General features: G+C 30.0%; 5 protein-coding genes and 1 long non-coding RNA gene across 18 annotated transcripts; 3 read left to right on the top strand and 3 right to left on the bottom strand.

The window, feature by feature from the left end:
* The first annotated feature begins 582 nt into the window (after window positions 1-582).
* Corest (REST corepressor) lies at window positions 583-8,603 on the top strand. Of its 4 annotated transcripts, none has more exons than XR_012993005.1 (11): window positions 583-808; window positions 1,404-1,472; window positions 1,734-1,808; window positions 1,898-2,112; window positions 2,231-2,413; window positions 3,118-3,228; window positions 3,776-3,864; window positions 4,203-4,377; window positions 4,521-4,835; window positions 4,913-5,078; window positions 5,531-8,603. XR_012993005.1 is itself a non-coding variant. In XM_076318396.1 (10 exons), the coding sequence occupies exons 1-10, from the start codon at window positions 706-708 to the stop codon at window positions 4,994-4,996; spliced, it is 1,419 nt and encodes a 472-aa protein (XP_076174511.1). In that variant the 5' UTR covers window positions 583-705; the 3' UTR covers window positions 4,997-8,603. The 4 variants fall into 4 exon arrangements, 2 of the variants coding, with proteins under 2 accessions (XP_076174511.1, XP_076174526.1); XR_012993001.1 differs by having other exon boundaries at window positions 4,913-5,781; window positions 6,090-8,603; XM_076318396.1 differs by having other exon boundaries at window positions 4,913-8,603.
* LOC143150210 (uncharacterized) lies at window positions 1,190-14,025 on the bottom strand. 5 transcript variants are annotated; one of them, XR_012992996.1, is made up of 9 exons: window positions 13,899-14,025; window positions 12,914-13,800; window positions 12,070-12,835; window positions 11,561-11,975; window positions 11,329-11,471; window positions 11,105-11,256; window positions 10,655-11,041; window positions 8,173-10,571; window positions 1,190-1,480 (listed from the first exon to the last, which is right to left on the bottom strand). XR_012992996.1 is itself a non-coding variant. In XM_076318324.1 (8 exons), the coding sequence occupies exons 1-8, from the start codon at window positions 13,974-13,976 to the stop codon at window positions 8,720-8,722; spliced, it is 4,680 nt and encodes a 1,559-aa protein (XP_076174439.1). In that variant the 5' UTR covers window positions 13,977-14,025; the 3' UTR covers window positions 7,117-8,719. The 5 variants fall into 5 exon arrangements, 1 of the variants encoding a protein (XP_076174439.1); XR_012992995.1 differs by lacking the exon at window positions 1,190-1,480 and adding an exon at window positions 4,902-4,988 and having other exon boundaries at window positions 7,391-10,571; XR_012992994.1 differs by lacking the exon at window positions 1,190-1,480 and adding an exon at window positions 5,273-6,860 and having other exon boundaries at window positions 7,391-10,571.
* Window positions 6,385-8,603, top strand: LOC143150300 (uncharacterized). The gene is made up of 2 exons (XR_012993024.1): window positions 6,385-6,513; window positions 6,602-8,603. It is a non-coding gene; the product is annotated as an uncharacterized LOC143150300 (long non-coding RNA).
* A 13-nt stretch (window positions 14,026-14,038) lies between the features above and the next one.
* On the bottom strand, window positions 14,039-15,812 carry LOC143150288 (cytochrome c oxidase assembly factor 6 homolog). 2 transcript variants are annotated; one of them, XM_076318468.1, is made up of 5 exons: window positions 15,676-15,812; window positions 15,197-15,305; window positions 14,842-14,983; window positions 14,607-14,668; window positions 14,039-14,178 (listed from the first exon to the last, which is right to left on the bottom strand). In XM_076318468.1, exons 3-5 carry the CDS (start codon window positions 14,980-14,982, stop codon window positions 14,070-14,072), a joined length of 312 nt encoding a protein of 103 aa, XP_076174583.1. In that variant the 5' UTR covers window position 14,983; window positions 15,197-15,305; window positions 15,676-15,812; the 3' UTR covers window positions 14,039-14,069. The 2 variants fall into 2 exon arrangements, with proteins under 2 accessions (XP_076174583.1, XP_076174587.1); XM_076318472.1 differs by lacking the exon at window positions 15,676-15,812 and adding an exon at window positions 15,608-15,651.
* A 291-nt stretch (window positions 15,813-16,103) lies between these two features.
* On the bottom strand, window positions 16,104-21,296 carry Membrin (Golgi SNAP receptor complex member 2). 5 transcript variants are annotated; one of them, XM_076318438.1, is made up of 4 exons: window positions 21,069-21,296; window positions 17,844-17,932; window positions 17,032-17,270; window positions 16,104-16,874 (listed from the first exon to the last, which is right to left on the bottom strand). In XM_076318438.1, the coding sequence occupies exons 3-4, from the start codon at window positions 17,169-17,171 to the stop codon at window positions 16,376-16,378; spliced, it is 639 nt and encodes a 212-aa protein (XP_076174553.1). In that variant the 5' UTR covers window positions 17,172-17,270; window positions 17,844-17,932; window positions 21,069-21,296; the 3' UTR covers window positions 16,104-16,375. The 5 variants fall into 5 exon arrangements, with proteins under 5 accessions (XP_076174553.1, XP_076174569.1, XP_076174544.1 ...); XM_076318454.1 differs by lacking the exon at window positions 17,844-17,932 and having other exon boundaries at window positions 21,034-21,296; XM_076318429.1 differs by lacking the exon at window positions 17,844-17,932.
* On the top strand, window positions 17,391-20,079 carry LOC143150244 (beta-catenin-like protein 1). The gene is made up of 10 exons (XM_076318382.1): window positions 17,391-17,554; window positions 17,632-17,764; window positions 17,869-18,248; window positions 18,318-18,649; window positions 18,718-18,941; window positions 19,012-19,194; window positions 19,260-19,407; window positions 19,483-19,649; window positions 19,710-19,893; window positions 19,957-20,079. The coding sequence occupies exons 2-10, from the start codon at window positions 17,735-17,737 to the stop codon at window positions 20,043-20,045; spliced, it is 1,737 nt and encodes a 578-aa protein (XP_076174497.1). The 5' UTR covers window positions 17,391-17,554; window positions 17,632-17,734; the 3' UTR covers window positions 20,046-20,079.
* Window positions 21,297-21,329: the final 33 nt, after the last annotated feature.

The raw sequence follows: 21,329 nt of genomic DNA, 5'->3' as shown, positions 1-21,329 counted from the left end.
ATTAATTTGAAATACTTTTCAAATTCGTGCTTTTTCCAATTACATAACTTTGAGTCGTTTGTTTATTAACATCAACGTCACTTGTTTAGGATGTTGGTTTGCGCATTATAACTGTAGTTATAGAAATATGTCATTGAGCCAAATGCATATATTTTTTATTCCGATATGATAAAATAATTATAATACTCGTATATTTTTGTCAATGTGGCCTTTGACTTAGAAATAATATCATTCATGTTACAACGATGAAAAAGGATTTCGTAGATGATCCAAACTATTGTAAATTATTCTACAAAATTACTTACTATTAACATACTATTACTTACTATTAACTTTTATTACTTTAATATATAATGTTTCGTACATCTTTGTCTAAACAATTTGATGCTTTGGAATGGAAAAACACATTCATGAGGGTGCAAAGGGATTAACGAAAAACTGGTTCCCCCAGATACAATTAATTTCGAAATACATTGAAAATATACGTCACCATCTTTAATTGGTAAATCGTTGGCCAATCGGATCACTTTCAATAAGCGGCCATTTTACTTTCGCTACGGTCGCACGAAGCGCGAGTCAGACTCTACGGAGCACCGTGTAACCGCAAGCTATCGCTTGCATCGCAGGTTTCGTGAGTATTCCGTGCGAAAGAGGCTTTACTAGTGTAATAATTCGATAGAACATTCACCGAACAAAAGTTGGAACATGGTTTTGGCGGAAAGGAACTCGGAAAATGTTAGAAATGGGCGCAGATCGAGGGGCCCCAGCCCCAATGGACAGTCCGAATCCTCGAGCGAAGAAGACGGAGGTACCAATTTCATATTGCAATTGAATTATCTTTATAATTAATTCAATCCTTTCGAACGATGGTTTAATTGATGTATTGTAAATATATGGAACCCCCAAGACTAAATTTTTATTTGCACGCCTATATATTTTTCTATTGATCGTACGCGAAAATCCGTAAGGATCTTCAAACAGCGCGCCCCACTTTTCCTCTTTTTAAGTTATTCACATTTTCAACCAGGTCCTGCAGATATTATTATGAAACGAATTTGAATAATTTTTTTATGAGATTATTTAACTTTTATCCTTATATATTTTAGTAAATGTAATTTTTATTTTTAATTGAAATATACAAAATACAATTGAATATTTGATGCATTAATATGTTTAAATTATTCGTAAATGTTGCAGTATACTATATGATGTATATATAATATATTATAGTACATTATATATACATTTAATATATGTATGTATATAAAGTACAAATAAAGGTAGCTTGCTTCTTCTCAAATTGAACTAATCTTAGATTCTTGTAAAATGAGTACACATTTTTTATGTTAATCTTGAAATAATAATGATATTTTCATAAGAATTAAAAATTATTATTTTTGAAGTTCCAGCAGAGAAAATACGTGTTGGAAGGGACTATCAAGTTATTGTTCCAGAATTTGTTCCAGTTAGTGGTATGTTGCTGAAATATAATTAAATATTCAATAATTAGTAAAAATTTCATTATACTCAGACCATAACTTTCCATAGAAAGATTAAATATATTAAAAAATATGTGACTCTAGAATAAAAATTTAAATATAATTTATAATATAATCTGTGCCATTATAAAATGTGAAAATAATTTATATCCCACTTAGCATAGGCATAAAGCTTTGTGAAGAATTATTTTTAAATGTATTCCAACTTTTATAATTATAGATTTTATATTTTAGAACGCAGATTAGATCAATGTCCAGATAGAGCATTGCTTGTTTGGTCTCCTACTACTGATATACCTGACCAAAAATGTAAGTACTAAATTATTTATTATTCATTTGATTTACATCTCAAGTATTACAATATATTAGTCACTGAAGAAAATAATTTTCTGTTACAGTGGATGAGTATATTATATTGGCAAAAGAAAAATATGGTTATAATGGAGAACAAGCATTGGGAATGTTATTTTGGCACAAGCATAATTTAGAACGTGCCGTATTGGATTTAGCTAACTTTACACCATTCCCGGATGAATGGACGGTTGAAGACAAAGTACTTTTCGAACAAGCTTTTCAATTTCATGGAAAAAGTTTCCATCGTATTCGACAAATGGTAGGGTCTATTGTCTAGAAACTAAATTCAAGTATAGTAGCAAAGTTATATTCCTTCATTATTTTATATTATTTTTATTTGAAAAAGTAATATTCCCATATGTATCATATGTTTCTAGTTACCTGATAAATCTATAGCCAGTCTGGTCAAATACTATTATAGCTGGAAGAAAACACGAACTAGAACATCATTAATGGATAGGCAAGCAAGAAAATTAACAAGCGGTGGAAAAGAAGGAGAAAATGGTAGCGAGAATGGAAGTGAATTAGGTTCCAATACAGACAGCGAATCAGAAGAAAAAGTAAGATATTTTTTCAAAATATCTAACAAATGCATGCACTAGATCTCCATAAAATATCAGTTTCTCTCTCTCTCTCTTAGTACAATAATAGTTAAACTCATAAAGTGTTACAAAGCATCCATAAAAATTGTTATTCACTAGGACAGAATAACGAATTCGTTTTAGTCGCTTGTTTAATTTTTTATAAACCTTAGAGCTTTATGTTTCCATTTTTGTTTTGCTACTTCTCCATGGAATTACTTTATTTTAAGTGAATTAACATTTATGCTGTTGCGTGTGGTAGTGTTCTCCTTTTGCTGCATCTTAATGCCATGGCACTGGCTTAAAGACACACATGTATAATGTGCAAATAGTTATATGCGTTTAAAAAAATGTATCCACACGGTAACGTATTCCATGCGTTGAATGAAATAAATATAACAAGGCCACTGATCTACAATTGGTAAAAATCATTAGAACCGAAAATAAAAAATTAAATATAAAATGAATTCGTCTATGTAACAATATTCGAACTCGAAAAATATTAAGCTGACATATTAACTTCGTTTCTTAATACTTCGTGCGTACATGTATTTCGTAATATGATGCGTACAAATAGTTTCTGAACTGTTCAAAAACAAGTCTACTTCGCATCAATCATGCGAAACTAAAGTTATTTGCGTTATCGTTGTATCGTGTGTGAACGTATATGTGGAACGTTCCAGAAATGGACGATCCACCGCGGAATACGTCGTGGAAAGAACCAAGCTGTGCCAGGAAGCCAAGGCACTGACGCCAAAGCCCCGTCCGACTCGGAAAACGCCCCTCAGGTTCAGGTACTCAGCCTAAACCTTACCCAGTTGCATATGCTTATTATATTTTGCTATTTTGTGTCTCATATTTATTTCTCTCTCTCTCTCTGTCGTATAAATTCTTTTGCTTTAATAAGAAGACAGTGAAGAAACGAGAAAGTACGAAAATCCTGCGCAGGCAATCCATGTATTAGCAGATTCGATAGGCTGAAACCTTACTGAGGAAAAAATATTGAAGCGCTATCTAAAGAAAGAATATCTAATACTAGGAAGATAGACCGCATCTCGCGAAATTATTAACTTGAAGAGAGATTGGCTTTCTATCGCTTGAAAAAGTTTAATGAAACTATACAAATAGAGAAATTTAGTGCCTCTGATTTTGTATGGCAGGTCGAATTAACGCATACGGATAGAGTTTCAAATAATACGCTTATGTACATACTTCAATATTTTTGTTTTGTAAAAAGTCACTCCTAGAGATTAGTTTAGTTACATGTTGAAGAATTCAAATGGAGGGAGAGGGTGGGGGGTTTGTCGGACTTTATTTTAAAAAGGGTATTATGTGTTGTAGGGCTCGTGTAGCAACTGTGGCGTTGCTTGTCATAGTGTTCGTGCGACGCCGAAAGGACACGCGTGTCACAGCTGCTATCTGCACTGGAGGTCAGTGAGTGCAAGTCAAATTAAATATCAGTAATTAAACAATCATCAGACCTTTCCTCATAGTAAGAATGCTCATACAAGCATTTTATTATATATTCTAAAAGCACAAAACTTGATCTCTAGATATTTCTAAATGTAGCAATATCACACTGAAATTACTCGTACGTAATTTTTGTGAAAATATATGAGCATTCTTATCAGTGCACCAGCTAATATTTTCGCAGAACCTTCATTTCATGTATACCTGTCCTTTCTTATGAAATCAAAGTATATTGTAGATCAGACCCATCCTTCAGTAAAACAGTCAAATACATTGCAAACTTATTCAAATGATTTAGGCGAACTGGTGTAGCAAGACCATTAAGTTCCATGCCAGGTCGTACAAATAAAAGAAAACCACCCCGCGGCCTGGTCGTTAATCACGATGATTTAGCAGCATTGGCTGGTCAACCGAATCAAGCAAACAACAGTTTACAAGCAATCGACACTGAAATTGTTAGCCTAAAACGCCAAGTACGTTTTAAACAAGATTAATGCATTTACAACAACAAACGTGTGGATACATTTTTAACAAAAATTCGAATAATTTACGTATCTTAATGCTCGATAATGAAATCTGTATTTACTATGTAAACTGTTTTTCTTTCAACGCACAGATACAGTCGAACAAACAACAAGTAAGTGCATTAAAACGTAAAACGACTGATGGTATTGATGATTTGCGACCACCAGAAGTATCAAGTCGTATAAATGCTCGCTGGACAAACGACGAGTTACTGTTGGCTGTTCAAGGCGTAAGAAAGTATGGAAAAGACTTCTCCGCAATTGCCGATGTAATTGGAACAAAAACAGAAGCCCATTTACGATCGTTTTTTGTAAACTATCGACGAAGGTATAACTTAGATGCGGTTTTAAAAGAATACGAGGCTGAAAACGGCCCAATATTGATCGACGATGAAAAGGAAGAGAAGGTAAAATATCTTTAATTTAATCAATTTAAAGTATTACATGGGATAAATTATTCAGTTCCCGTATATATCTATTTTAGATGGATGTCGATCAGCCAAATGAAACAGCAGAGTCATCTCAAAAGACGAAATCATCCGCGGGCCTTGGACAGGCAGCTAAATAACAAATGAGTATATTGTTGAGTACCAAACGTGAAAAAAATAATCACAGGCACTTTGATAATCGATAATGTCGTAAAGAAAAAGGTATTTGTCCATAATTCAGTTTGCAATTTACATTTCTTTTAATTTTCGTTGTATCGCTTTGTTTTATGATGGTACAATTTTGCATTAGAAATATTAAGTACAAGAAACAATTTTTATTGAACTTGTGCGTGGATACAGAGATCCATATAATGAATATATGGATGATTTAATATGGAACAAAGTGTGTGAATTTATTGAGCTAGCATTATGTTTAGTATAATATCTTTTGTATGTGTCTGAAATGGGATTTTTATTAAGTAATCTACAAAATGCGTGGTTTCATTAAAGACATTTAGCGTTCCATTCTAAGAAAACATAAATTTCGTTAAGTTAATGCATCCAAATACAAGTATAAGCATTTTCAATAACATACATTGTACGTAATCTCGGATGCACATTAGTTATTTCTTTGGTGAGTAAATTAATTGTATTTTAGCACATAATATTTCTAGGTATACATAAGGGATGTAAAAAGTCCCATTTTGACTAATGAAAGTAATTTAAACAAAAAAAAATTACTTGTTTCAAATGAGGGAGGATTCATTAATAATGGATGAAGAATTAATAAGATTGTAAAAATATTTTTAAACAAATTGATAATTTTCATCGTTAAGAAACTCATGTATTGCTTGGTAACAATTATAAACAAAACAATTTATATACCAGAGAATTAAAATGACAGTTTCATATGCGGATAATCAAGGTATCTTGTTACTATTTCATTACTCGAACGATTTTTTACCCATGCTCAAATATTAACTAGACATTGTTGTAAAGTTTTGCTGCTGTAATATTGCTACGTTTGTATCGATTTCGAGTTTTGCATGCATTTTGTGACAATTTATTCCTTCTATATTTGCTTGTTTATAGAGCGTTTCTAAAAAATTTAAATGATTTATGTTATGGAATTTAAAATATATGGATAAGAAAAAAAGTATAAATGAAACAACCACTATTTACATTTAATTTATATAGAACATCGTCAAAACAATTTTAATACTTTTTTCGTAGTTACATAAGATTTTGGTGCCGGATGAAAATTCTTGTATTTGTGCCTATGCATTTCTGGGCGTACAAAAGAAGTTTAAGGAATACAAGGTTGTAAGTTAAAGAGATATTTTTCATTTTTCTCCTCATATCTCTTTACATGAAATTGCCATGTGTACACTTAAACTATAGTAACATTAAAATTTGCCGTGAATCAGACAATCTTCCATTCTATACAGAAATGAAAAGACAAGGAGGGAAGAGAAGTTTCTATACGCCTGTCGATTTTTAAGTGGTTGAAATTACTGGTTATGATTACATGAAACAGAAGGTATTTGGCAAAGATAGGTTTAACACATTCGTTGACAAATTATTTTATTTAAAATATGAAACTGCAACGATTGCGTTAAACAAGTTATTTGCTAAAGAAATAATGCTCAACGAAAAGGTACAGTTTCATTCAAATTTTAACAAAATAATATGTAATATTTTATTATGATACATCACAGTGCGAATTTCTTTTACAAATTTTATAGAATAACAAATTTGAGGGGTTGAAAATCGTACTACAAAAAAAATATCAGATTAAGGAAAATAAATATATTTTTGTGGCTTGCCGCTACGTACTCGATCCAGTTGTATAAAAAGATAATGGTTCCTGAATATTTCTATTGTATTATTCCAAATTATGTAACGAAGGCACATATATATTAAAATTGACCGTATTACAAAATGACGGTGCTTCTATAGTAACAAGCACAAGTTTTTGTACTCCAATATAGAGGAGTTCCTTATCTATAATAGAAAAATATATCGAATAATTTTAATGGGGCAAGTCTCCTCAAACGTACAAGAGAAAAAATACTTTGAAAAAAATTTTCCAAAATGGATCACTGTTCTTACAATGTTAAATGTTTGAACGAATATAAAACATATATGTCTGCTTAAATCTTGATATAATTATAATTTTAGAATGATAAAAAAAATTCTTAATAAATCTATTTTCAAGTAATTATTTAATCGCGTCAATTGTTCTAAAAGTTCAGACTTCATATTAAAGTGTATAATAGATAAATAACTATTTCTATTCATCTTTATGATTAAAGTCAACGTGAATATAATTGTATATGAAACAATTTTTAACAAATTATTGTGAAACTTAGAGTTTGATTAGTGAATGAAATAATTTTTTCAAGAACCATTGACTTCCAATAATGTTCACTGCTTCATGACAGAATGTTAAACCTCAAATATGTATAACTTTTAATTATTGTTTCTCATGTACATTAACCTTTACTATGAATAGTAATAGTAGTAACACATACCGTTAGTTTAATGTTTGTCTAGGTAGTATCGATTACTTAATGTTATCAAAAAAAAAAACAGAAACACCCGTAAGCGTGTATGCACTATTTCTTTCTCAGAAAGATGTTATTCCTTGAAAATGATTGTCAGATTAGGCACTCCCTAGCAATTATTATATAAACATACTTTGATGTAAATAGAAATGATCACCAAAGAAATTTAATGTAATTGTTAGCGACATATCACAAATACGGATCAAATAGTCGCTAGGACTATATGGCCGGACGAGTAGTTTGCAAACTCAAACGCGAAAATATATTGCGATCAGAAGCGGATGTTAAATTATTCGGATATTTTCTTTTAACGTAAAACATTTTATTTGAATGATAACTTAACATTGTACAAAATTTGAATAGTTAATGAACTGTACCTACATGTAGAAAATCATTTGCTTTTATATCTTAATATGATATAACTTAGAAGTGTTCAATGCAATGTAATCTGTTATGCTCTGATCCATTTTCATTACATTCTTCGTTAAATCATAAATTTAGTACGTGCAATTATTTCACACAAGAAGGCACGTCATAGTGTTCAATTACATTTTTAGATATAAGATTTTCGATAGCTTAAGATTGAAGAACGAAGCTGCTTTTGAATACTTTGTTGCATAGCTACTTTTTTCACAGTAAAATGCCATCTTCTTTCTTCAATTGTTATTTAATTACAAATGCATTTAAGCGAGGAACGATGCGCAGTTAGCAAATAAAAGTTTTTTCAAATAGACAAATCTGCTTAATACCTGAATACTTTTGAAACTGAAGTTTTGTAATTTTATACGTCGTTGATATTTTTTTTCTATAATGTTTGAGCAACGTCTCGCCAAACTCATCAATGCCACACGATAGTTTTAATTCGCATGATTCGCTCAACAATTAAAGAAACGTAATTTCTTGAAAGATGTCAACAACAAATTTACTAGATAACAAATTTACTAGATTATATTTAATATCGCGCAACGGTGCAAACTGTAGATACGATGGAAAGAACGAGAATTTCGCAATGTGTAATATATTCTATGATCGTTCAAAGTTTTCTAATATTCTGATACAATTAATGTAGTATAATGTAAATATAAAGTTATAAGCTTTGTGAATGTGTACACATTCGTATGTTCTTAAGGTGTACAGATGTATTTATTCAGGACTATTAAATATCTCTTGTGTACTTTGACGGGTTACGAACCATTTATTTTGGGATTCCTTGACAAGAATTACTAGTTTTTAATTATAAAATGCATCATAATTGCTTATTGTTTATTTAGTTACAATTGTACATTATGTTTATTGTTAGCTGTACTCCTGTATTACAATTCTTTGTTTCCTTAATAAATAATCTACGTATTTAGTATTTAAGACAACTTCTAAATTAGTAGAATCAAGACATTTTTCGTGAAGTTGATATTTTGTTTCAATCTTACTCAAGATATTTTTTACACCCTCCCCATTGTATTCTGCGGTATTTTCTGTAGAGAACTTGTCAAAGCTGTACTTATTTCGTTGTATGTAATAAAAACAAAGATTTAAAAACTTCGACTCTTCCCTATAAGATGGATTGTCATCATGATAAAAAGGATTTTCAATTGTCGCGTTGACGTCGAAGTTTTTAATACAGTGCGTAAACAGTTTTACAAAAAGTACATTCATATTCTTGTCGATGAAAAATTTCGATCGATTAAACATAATATCGAATAATAATCTTTGATATATATGTTCAATGTGTTCAAAAGAAATACATTCGGTACTAATAGTTTGTAAAACATATGTTCTCATACTCTCCGCAATAGCTTCACGTATTTCTGAAATTTCGTCCTTCAACAAAATTAAACAACAATACAAAATTGTTAATTTATTTTTATTTGTTAGTTCAGCAAAGCGACGGACTGAAAACTGCATTATTTCAACTGCCATTTGTCTCACGTGTTCTTCTTCATGAACACATAAATTAAAAGCATGAGATAATATCTCATTTATAATTGTCTCATTTTTAGAAAGCATTACTACTAATATATACTTTAAGTGCCAGAAATTAGAATATGTTGCACTTTCTTTTATTTGAAAGGATAAATGATCTAATAACGTTTCAATATGTAATTCCTTCATATCTGACAGTGATAGATGTTTTAAAGTTCTCAGAACATAGTTTACCATTGCATTGAGAAACAATTCGTTGCAATCATCATGTCTATTCAATAATAAATGTTCAAGAACATACTTTAGCACTGGTATACAATACCCTAAATAATTTAGAAAAGATGTACTTTGATCAATGCAACAAGAATCTAAAATTTTATGTAGAATAACGCTACTAATTTTATTTGTACGTTTAACATAATCTGCGTATAATTTTATAGAAAGATCGATAAATTGAAAAAATCCTGGTTTTATCTTCTCGGAAGATAATACAGACATATTTTGATCAAAAAGAAATATATCTGTGGAACATATTTTATCAGAAATAGATTCTGATAATTGTAAAAATAACGTTTCTAACATATAACATATTTGTGAATTACTTTCTTGTTTAGGCATATTATTCCAAATTCGTAATATTTTCCGAAATCGTAATAATTCTATACACTGTTCCGATTCATGATTCTTATATTGTATAAAATTTGACTCTAAATTGATATTGTCAACTTCAATTGATAGTTTTTCTTTCAAATATTTCATTGTTAATAAATAGCCATGGATTAAATTAGCATTTCGACTTGAAGAGACGTCGTGTTTTAATTCCGTAATCTCGGATTTGATGCTTAAAAAATCTGTCAATGCTGCATACGCCTTTGCAGCTAATAATCTGACATATAAAACGGGATTTTTAAATAAAGTACGAAGTAAATGCTTTGCCTTTGATACAAACTCCTGTGAAGAATAGTCAATCAAGCTACAATTGCTGCTTGAAAACTTTGAGAGAAGTATAAGTATGTGCACAATATTCGAATGTAAATATAACGCGGTAGAAAAATTTATGAAAGTGGATGAGAAAGTATGCAATTCTTTCATAACGTAATCCGCAAGTACAGGATAATGAGTGACAAAATGATTAATGGGGTAACCATTTCCAAAGTCAAAAGCCTCCCCATAACTTTGACCTACTAATCTTGGAACAATTGCACCAAACAATTGTAAACTTGCATTTCTAAAAATATTTTTAATTTTTATATTTATTTTAATTTGGTTTTAGTTAATTTAGTTTACCTGTTTAAAATCTTTCAATATTACCTTATCATCCATACTTCAGATTCCAAGTATTTAAAACAAATTAATGAAATCCTTTGCATGTATGGAATTAATTGTGTATGTATTTGTTTATCAGCCACTAAATTATGCAAAAAGTGCAAACGTCTTGCCCATGGAGAATCGTGTTGAAATTCTACACTTTTTATGGAAGAATCTGAGAAATTATCCAAGAAGTCTAACAATTTTTGTACCGCAAAATGTAAAAGAGGTCTGTTTCTTCGATTATCACTAATGATAATTTTATGAAACATTATCGATAATCCTGCACCTCTTCTGGTAATATTTAAAGAATGCATAGCATCATTTTCCAGGATACGCAATATGTGCATTTTGGGCAAATCACAGTACTTAGTTTCTTTGCATAAACATCTACAATTTTTAATTATCCATAATTATAACATAATTTAAATTCTAATTCAATGTAAATAATACCTGGTTAAATGACCTATTGCTGTACCAGCAGCCTCCACTACACCTTTGTGTCTACACCTGAGTAATACAGTAACAATAATATCAGTAGAACACTTGACGGTTTCATCTGAATACATTAATGTTCCTATTTCACAAGCTATTTCACAAGATACCTGAATAAGAAATAAATTTTGGTAATTTTAATTCTTTCAATTAGGACTACATAAAAAAAATCAGGACTTTACCTTTAAGGACATCCAAATACAAGAAATGAGAACTTGATGTGCAGGAGACAAATTTAACTCATCAAAATTAATGTTGTTTAGTTTGCTATTTTTAATTGTTTCGTCAATTGCTAGTCCCATTTCTGCAAACGAAGATGAATATTCTGCAAATTAAATTACACTTTAATAAAGATGAAATACTTTCTATACATTTTATGACTGTTCTCAATTCTTGAAATAATGTAAGATATACCTCTATTTTTTGATTTTGAAGACAATACAGATAAAAAGAAATTAGTAGCATCCTTTAATAGATGTAATATTTTTTCAACAAAGTCTAAAGATAAGTAACAATTTTCCGGACCATTTTGAAAGGCAATATTCCATAAAGCAGTCAATACACCATAAAATGGTTTATTCTGAACAATTGCCTTTAGTATATCTTCCTTTATCTGTATTAATTGACTTGCAGCTTCATTAAGCAAAAAGTCTGAATATCTCGAATAATTATTGCAACTTTTGAGTTTGTTTTTATCACATATTGCAAGAGTATTTTGCAAAACATCCATAGGTAACCAATTTGCTAAAATTAATGTCAAAGCAGCACCACTTTCAATTTCATAGAATTTAGATGAATTGCAATGCTTCAGTGCCACTTTGTACAGCACCTAAATAAATATTCTGTTGTTAATTACGTTTTGTTTCAAAGAAAAAAAAAGTGCAAAAAAAGATTTAAATGTTAAATCAAAGTGAATATCTTACTTGCTTCTCGAAATTAGTTAAATCATTTTTGTCAAAATAATCAAGAATAATAGCAGTACTTAGTTGCTTGACATCAAGTGCAGAGTCTAATACAAGTTTCAATAAAGCAAATAAGCTTTGTTTATTTGTAAAGTTCCAGTTTCCTGTTGCCTTCAAATGTTTTTGCAATAACAAGGTACAAGATATATTTTCAATGTTGTTGGATTTATTCAATCCATTTCCATTGCTAAAAGATAGTATGATTTTATATAAATTTAAACCAAGTATTTTTCGTTGATAACAGGAGCCAATTTCAAAGCAATCCAATAAAAATTCATGCAACCAATGTGTAATGTAATATACATCATCTATGTAATCTGGTTTAATGTTACACATCTTTAATACATTGGCATAAAATATTTTAAAATTTTTGACAATTGCATCTCTCATATACACTGTTGTAGCATTCGCATTATGCCACAAAAAACTTCTTATTGTAAAGAACTGATCTCTGCGTTCATCATACAAATTGTTTACTTGATAACAATTTATTGCAAAACCATTTAATCTCACAATTTCATTGTTATGATTTATATAGCATTCAATTCTTAGTTGTTGTGGAAGTTCAATATGCATTTCGCTAGCCATTCTTTGAAGATATGAACGAAGAAAAAGTCCATTTATGTCCCTGATTAATTCCCATAAATATGGTAAAATATTCCTGTACTTTTTAACAACTGGTTCAAGCCAATGTTTACAAAGTAATTGAAGAGCATTGTGATTTACACTGTAAGTGGTTCAAAATTTATATTTAAATTCTAATTTCTTATATTATCAATATACATAAATCTACAATTAAACTCACTTTTCTATTGTTTCCCAATGATGAAAGAGATAATTCATTATGCATCCAAATGTTTTCTTCCACTCATCTTCATTTAATTTTTTTACAATAGCAATATAAACCTTTGTGCCTGCTGAGCGCAAATAATATTTCGTCAAACTTGTAGATATGGAAAGTAAAAAATCATAAGATGTCATAATTCTAACATTGTCCCAAACTTCACAAATTTCTGCAAGTATATCATACTTTATTTCATTCTGCCAAGAGATTTTATCAATACAGTAGTTAAATACAAATTCCAGGTATCCATTGTATTTCTTTTCCATTATTTTCAGGTACATATTAAAAATGGATTCTGAGTTTTGTTTACTTATTTCACTGATAGCGTTACACCAATTCGAAAAAATAATTGCCTCCAACTGTTGTTCTATTACTGCATCACATGTATTCCAAAAATTTGTATCCATAGTTCTGTGCAACCACAAGTACAATATTTTGAATGCAAAATAAGAATGTTTAGTATATTTTATACAATGTTCATATGTAACATTGAAGATGAGGAAACAAATATCATTGGAATATATTTCTTTATAATTCACTTGTAAATATCCATAAGCACAAATTAATTTAAATAAATCTGGTTCAATAGTATCATATGTTTTATCCAAAAAACACAGCTCATTAGAATTACATTTTAAAAAATAATTAAAAGTGTTCTTCAATAAAACCAAAGTAGGTTGCATTGATAGTAAAGCAAAAAATGTGTGAGAAGCTAACAAAGTTCTTTCTCTTCTTATTTCTGTGTTTGGAATAAAGGTTTGTACAATGTATATAAGAATTGGTTGCCACTGTTTCAAATTTTCATTAGTCCACGATTGTTTGTGTGATGAAGCATAATTTATTAATTTCTGAAAGGGCAAAGGTACAAAATTTTATAATTATAAAAGGAATGGACATTAATTATTGCATATAAAATTAAAAATTTATTGTATTGAAAAATACTGACTCTGAAAATAACAGTGTCCTCTTTACATGTATTCAGCTCTCTGACTAAATGATTCAATTCCATATTTTTTGTACACATTTTGTTATGATAATTCAGGGACAGGAGTTTTTGTTTGATAATTGTGGTTTTACACCATTTATATTTTATTTGAGTGGAGCAACTTATTGTTCCCTAATCGTATGAATTGGTATTTGTTGTTTGAAAATCAAAAGTAGCTTTTGTAGAAACTTGTGCCGGTGCATCAGGCTTTTCTATTTTACTTCCATCAAGGCTACATGTCCTGCAATTAACAGGTAATAATATTATTTTGTTTAAATTTAATTTCTTAATAATTATAAAAATAATCATAATATAATTAATTCTTGCGAAGCCATAAATGAACTTAAAAAGTTCAGAAGATGATGCATTATTGGTTTAAATATAAACAAGCATATTATTTAGCAGCCATCAAACCTTTAGCCTTTGGTTGAAAATTTTCTATATACTTGAAACACAAAAAAATGAACTCTGTCTAATGGAATAGATTAAGGATTTTCATATAATTTAATAAAACGGTATCATGTTACTTTTAAGCATTTGTTTTATTATAATAAAAATAAGAAAACTTAATTTGAAAACAGTTCAATAACTATTAGTTTGAATATGCTAACTTATAAATTGTAATCACTAAATTAGTTTTATGCTGGATTTGACTGTCCAGGAACATACCCCCCTTGCTCTATTTGCTCTTTGAATTTCAAGTACTCTCGCTTACGATCAAAGTGTTTTACCTGGTAAAAAGTTGTAAAAATAAAGATTCAATTACAGACAGAAAAGCATTATATACAGCAGAATTAGAGATTATATCTTATTATCACATGTTACTATTATTGGAATGAAAATACAGGTACTAATATTCTTCAATATATACGACAAAAATAATTGTGTAATGTTTAGAACTTACCCATAATGCAGGACAAAACTTTTCATATTGTTCTCTAAATTTCTTACATTCTAAATCTGATTTACCATCATCAAGACATTTCCAATATTCATCCCTATAGTTCCAACATTTTGTACGTTCATCTTTACTTGGAAAAGACATTCTAAAATAATTTAATTTCAGGATTAAATGTTTTTTAATATTCTTTTATTCACAGATTTGACATTTAACATAATACATGTTTTAATTAAATTGAATATATTACTAACATGCTTTCTTTTTGTATTCTCTAAGTTTTGTCATTCAAATACATTTTTTAATAAAGAAAGGGATAAACTATAAAAAAAATTGGAAAAGATAATACATATATACTTACCTATAACAGGTATTTCGTGATTGAAAGTCTACAGTGAATGTATAAATTTTCACTGATGAATTCGAAATGTATTATAAGCACTTATTTTTATAGAATCAAAAATAAGATCCTTAAAATAAAACGAATAGGATTACATAATCTTGTAGTATTATATGTCACCTACACGTTGAATACGATCAAATGAAGAAAAACTAAATTTATTAATAAGCATTAAGGAGTTTTTTAAAAATGTAATGGAGAGTCATTCGTCTTTCATTATTTTTCACACGTTATGTATTATTTATGTTCTAGGTTAATTATTTCGATGAATATTTTCTTAAAGAAACATTGCAATTTCTAAGAGCAAAAATATGTGTATATATATGTACAAAATACTAGAAAATATGAAGTAACTTTAAATTTAATATATACCTATGTTTACATTATATAAATTATAAGAAGTTTATAACTACAGTAGCATGGAAAGAACTGCAACTAACCTGTTTATTCTCTTCATTAAAAGAAACCATAAAATATTACAGCGGGCGATATTAATGTTTACAATATTTATAACGTTCGTAATAAATTCTATAAACTAAATAAATATCGCATTCTCATTTTTTAATTTATTATAAAATGCAGAAAATATCTAACACCTCATGGTGTTTCCTTACAGATACAAAATGATCTTAGCAAAACGCATGTGAAAAGTATTGGTTTTTTTTATTAAACATGAATAATAAAATTTTAAAATATATAAATATGCGATCATATGAGTTTTCTATGATGCATTATACTTCTTGATTAATAAAATTAAATTAAACTAAAGTTAGTGTTGCCAACATACAAATAAATTACAATGCAATTTTTAAAAGTACCTTATTATTTAATATATTACTTGCGATACGAAATAAATTTGCTATTTAAAAGGTAGAATAATGTTCTTTATGTTTTATTATGTACAAAAAATACAAGTACTTTAACATACAATAAGTAACATTTACAAATTTCCAAGAAGCATCCAATATTATTAAATAGTTTAAATATGTTAAATCCTCTTGCAATGTAAAAAGAAATATAGTACACTTTATATAACTTTAGAAGAGATACTCATTTGTTATACATCAACAAGAGGGACACCTTAATTAAATCACTGTTAATTGTATCATCCTATACATATTTGAAAATGAAAGATTGTTTCTATCTAAGGTAAATTATAACTAACATCATAACAATACATGTAAATATCATTCCACCAACTAAAAGAAATCCGTCTTGCTTTGCTCTTTTCTCGATTAGTCTCATTGTGGTGTTTGAAAGGCCTAATGTATTTCCAATATCTATTAAGCGCTTATGAGCCCCTTTTAAAGATATTTTTTGGGTTCTTAAATTATCTAAAATAGTGCTTCCACTTTGAAGAAGATCATCCACTCCATGAATTGCATTTTGTAAACTGGAATTATGTTGCATATTATGATCTATCATAATATCAACATGATCATTTGGAGTAAATGTTGTAGACAACAATGCTTCTCTTTCAGCTTCCTCTCTTTGCTTTCTTATAATTTTATTACGCCAAGTATTTAAGGCAGCTGCAAGGTGGCGGCTATCATATTTCAATTGGTCAACTCGCATCTTAGCATTCTGCCTTTGAAATATAGGACCTTTCAGGCAGAGTACATCTAACCTTTCACAATTACTAAAAAAATAAATGCATAAAATGAATATGGTTTAAGAATTATTAATTGTTATTTTTTGTTACATGAATACATGTATGTTTTAAATAAATAATACATAAATCTGTGAATCTATAACATTATTTAGGCATCTGAATTAAAAATTTGTTAGTTAATTACCTATTGATAAGGTTTATTTTTGATTCTATGGTATTTTCTACTTCCTTAATGTCTAGGTTAGATGATTTTTTCTCAAGTTGTGAGAAAAGATGTTGGGTTTCCTGAAGTAATTTGTTTGTCTGATGATACAACGTTTCCATACTGTTTAATAAATATTTCCATTCGTCCTTTATCACCCACAATAGTTATGACGTGTACATATGCTTGTACAATGCAAACACTACTGTCAAATCGGGCATCTGGAACAGTGGTTATCAAAATTTGTCCGGTAAAACATTTCAAAGTTTTTTATAAGATAAACAATATGGCATGCGAGAAGCTCTGGGCTAGGAAACGTTTATGAGGCATTGAAATGTAATAAATATCTTCACAATAATTTTTAAGAAAATATAAAATATTTTTTTAAACTTTCGTAATTAATAGCAAAGCAGTACTTTCCATTTCAATGAAAGAGAAGCTACTGACATCTTTACGTTTGATTCAGTATATACAGAACATTTTTTTTTAATGACACAAATATTAGGTTGGCAAATATAATTAAGCAATTTATTGTAGTGTTAATTATTTTCAATGGCTTTTATTATTTTCATCTGTTTTCAGTGATTTGTCATTTACAATAATGAACCGTACTGAGCGAGGCTAACAATTGGATCGAATAATTGTACTTAATTTGTTTATAGAAAAACATTACTTATCTTTGCAAATGGATATCGGTGAATTACTTTCATACAAAGTATGTTTGTGGTAAATATTATTTAAGAAATGTTCCAAAGTTTATTATAATCGAAAATTTTCAATTTAGCCTAACTAACCTTATAAAATTCGTAATTTTTATAGCCACCAAATACGCCGAAAAGACCAGTGGCGGGAGAAGAAGACGACGAGGATGAATGGGAAAATGCTAAAAAACCAAAAAGAGTTATTAAAACTCCATATCATGCACGTCAAAGACAAACAAGAGAGATTGAAGTCACTCCAATAAGGAGTAGCGAACCTCCCACACCCATTAGAGCTGCATTACCTTCACCAGCAAATGATGTGGTTGAACCACAGTTAACAGAAAAAGAAAAACAAGATATTTTAAAATATGTAGAAACTGAGGCTCCAGAGGTGGAAGCATTGGATGAGGCGACACTTAAAAGAATGGTGCTCTTATTTGAAAAAAGAGCACTTAGAAATCAAGAAATGAGAGTAAAATTTCCAGATCAACCAGAAAAGTATGTTACCTTTAAAACATTATGTGTGAAATATTAAGTTTGAAATTCACACAATTTTATCTTTAATAGATTTATGGAATCAGAAGTTGAATTGCATGAGACTCTTCAAGAACTTCATGTTGTTGCTACTAATCCAGATCTATATCCATTAATGGTAGAATTAGGCGCTGTACCTTCTTTACTCGAATTGTTATCACACGAAAATACAGACATAGCAGTTGGTGTTGTGGACCTTTTGCAAGAGCTAACAGATGTAGATATTTTACACGAAAGTCAGGAGGGTGCCGATACACTTATCGATGCTTTGTTAGAACAACAAGTTTGTGCTCTTCTTGTTCAAAATTTAGAAAGACTAGATGAAATAGTAAAAGAGGAAAGTGATGGAGTCTATAACACTTTGGGTAATTGTATTCAAGACGTACTATATTTATAAATTTAATAAGTTAATAGTAATGTGCTCTCTTTTCAGCTATTTTTGAAAATTTGTTAGAGTTCAGGCCTGACTTGTGTGCTGATGCAGGAAAACAAGGATTAATGCAATGGCTGTTACGAAGAATTAAAGCCAAAGCACCGTTCGATGCCAATAAACTTTATGCTAGTGAACTTTTATCCATTCTTTTACAAAGTACACCTGAAAACAGGCTTCTTCTTGGTGAACTTGACGGTATTGATGTACTATTACAACAATTAGCAGTATGTATAATTTTACTTTTCATCCTTTTTTATTTATTTCATATTGTTTACCAATTTATATTACTTTTAGTATTACAAACGACACGATCCTCAAACGGCCGAGGAGCAAGAAATGATGGAAAATTTATTTAATGTACTGTGCTCAAGTCTAATGGCAACTGTAAATAGAGATAGATTTTTAAGAGGAGAGGGTTTACAACTTATGAATTTAATGTTACGAGAAAAAAAAATGTCTAGAAACGGTTCTCTTAAGGTAACAATTGAATAGAAGTGAGTTTTAGAGTTTTAATAATCATCAATCTTAATAATGTATTCCAGGTATTAGATCATGCAATGAATGGTCCAGATGGTAAAGATAACTGTAGTAAATTTGTAGACATTCTTGGATTAAGAACCATATTTCCTTTATTCATGAAAACTCCCACCAAGAATAGAAAGAAAATGCTTACTGCGGAAGAACACGAAGGTAATTAAAATAAGTAAGTGATACTTTGTTCGTGAAGTTTTAGAATGTTACAATGAATATTTTTTCTTATTGCAGAACATGTAGTGTCAATCATAGCAAGTATGTTAAGAAATTGTAAAGGACAACAGCGTCAGAGATTATTAAGCAAATTCACGGAAAACGATTATGAAAAAGTTGATAGACTAATGGAGCTTCATTTCAAGTATCTTGAGAAAGTGGAAGAAGTCGAAAAAAATACAAAGGCTAGTAATTCAACAGGAGTTTTTATTTAAGAATATATTAATTTCTACCATAATTATTAGGAAGATGAAGACGAAGAGGAATCGTACCTGAGAAGATTGGATGGTGGACTATTCATTTTGCAGTTAGTAGATTATGTACTGTTAGAGGCTTGCACCGGTTGTCCACCAGCAGTCAAACAACGAGTTACACGAATTTTAGCTCAGAGAAGAGCATCCCTTAAAACCATTAGGCACATTATGAGAGGTATGATTTTTATTATAAGCCACTAATTATAAGTGTAATATATGCAACTTTTTTTCCGGTTAGAATATGCTGGGAATCTTGGCGATGCTGGCGACTCAGAGTGGAGAGAAGCAGAGCAACAACATATATTGCAATTAATTGACAAGTTTTGATGTACACTTTTTAATGAAGAATTTAAATTTTGGACATCTTCGCTGTATTCAAATTGCTATCAAAAGTAATAGCCCTATCCTCCGTTAACATCTAATATATCTATGAAATATATACGAAATATTCTTTTTTATACATAGAAACGAAAATCAGTTTGTAAAAAATTAAATGTGTGTGTCGTACACATTAACGCATTTTTATTTCGTATACGAATAACTGTTTGAAATTCGCGCCATATCGATTTGTACGTGATTAGTCGATAAATTCGTTGTTTTTTTTTCACGATGCAATGCTGTGTCAATCTGTTAATATTAGGCCATATGATTTGATAAGTGTATAGTGCACGAAAACGTAAAAGTTGTGTATTCAAAATTTATAATTAATTACAGTTTACCATCAGTGAAGTATTTTTCACCCATTAATGAAATATTTTGGAACGATATCGTAGGTGCACGTTAATAAAATGGGTGAGAATAAAGTAGGGGTTACAAGCTGTTGTCCTTTGTATCATGTCAATTTTGAACAAGTTAATTGCAAATCTGAACGACACTATTCGTCCATTCGAATCGGAAGACACCATTTATAATTTGCAAAATTACTACGGCGAAATATTATTATCGGACTACTTGTGGAAGAGCTACTATCTTCGAAAACGATTTAGCCTTTATGAAAAATTTATCGTCAACAGCGGCTACGTGAAGTACTGTCACACATACACCGACAGTGGCGATGTATTTCACTATCAGAAATACTTTTCTTATCTGGAACTTATACGCCAAGTAAGCAAAAATTCTTTTCAAATTTCTTGTACGGTTTTTGAAAAAGACCCGGGTCAGTAATTCGTAACGTGAACATTGTGATCATACTAAGAGATTTTCGTTGTCTAATTCTGTTTTCATTTATCGCTTAACGCTATCTGAAAAGCGATGCTCCTAGCTGAAAGCTCGTAACGCATTTATTATTTAAGAGTCATAAGTCATAAGTGTATACCGCAAAAAGTTGCGCGCGTTTTTTCTTAGACTCACTGTAACCATGGTGATCCACGTGGACGCATGCGCCTTCACCCGGCACGCTCGATCGTGTCACCAGGTCTTCTCACTTCCATAGCAACCTAGTCGTGCGTATGCTCGCTGAGGAACCGAGAAGACACGTTCGATTAATCGGGTTTTCAAGTTTATTTTCGATCGCGTGCGCGGTACGCTCGATGCACGCTCGCGGTATGCCAGCTTTCCACCCTTCGACGCGATGCCAAACAGAAACGTTGTGTTATGATACGGGTAGTGGGG

Source organism: Ptiloglossa arizonensis, chromosome 1 (genome assembly GCF_051014685.1).
Source record: "Ptiloglossa arizonensis isolate GNS036 chromosome 1, iyPtiAriz1_principal, whole genome shotgun sequence".
NCBI lineage: Eukaryota > Metazoa > Arthropoda > Insecta > Hymenoptera > Colletidae > Ptiloglossa > Ptiloglossa arizonensis.
The sequence above is the reverse complement of the archived record's forward strand: the minus strand, read 5'-3'. Positions and strand labels throughout refer to the sequence as shown.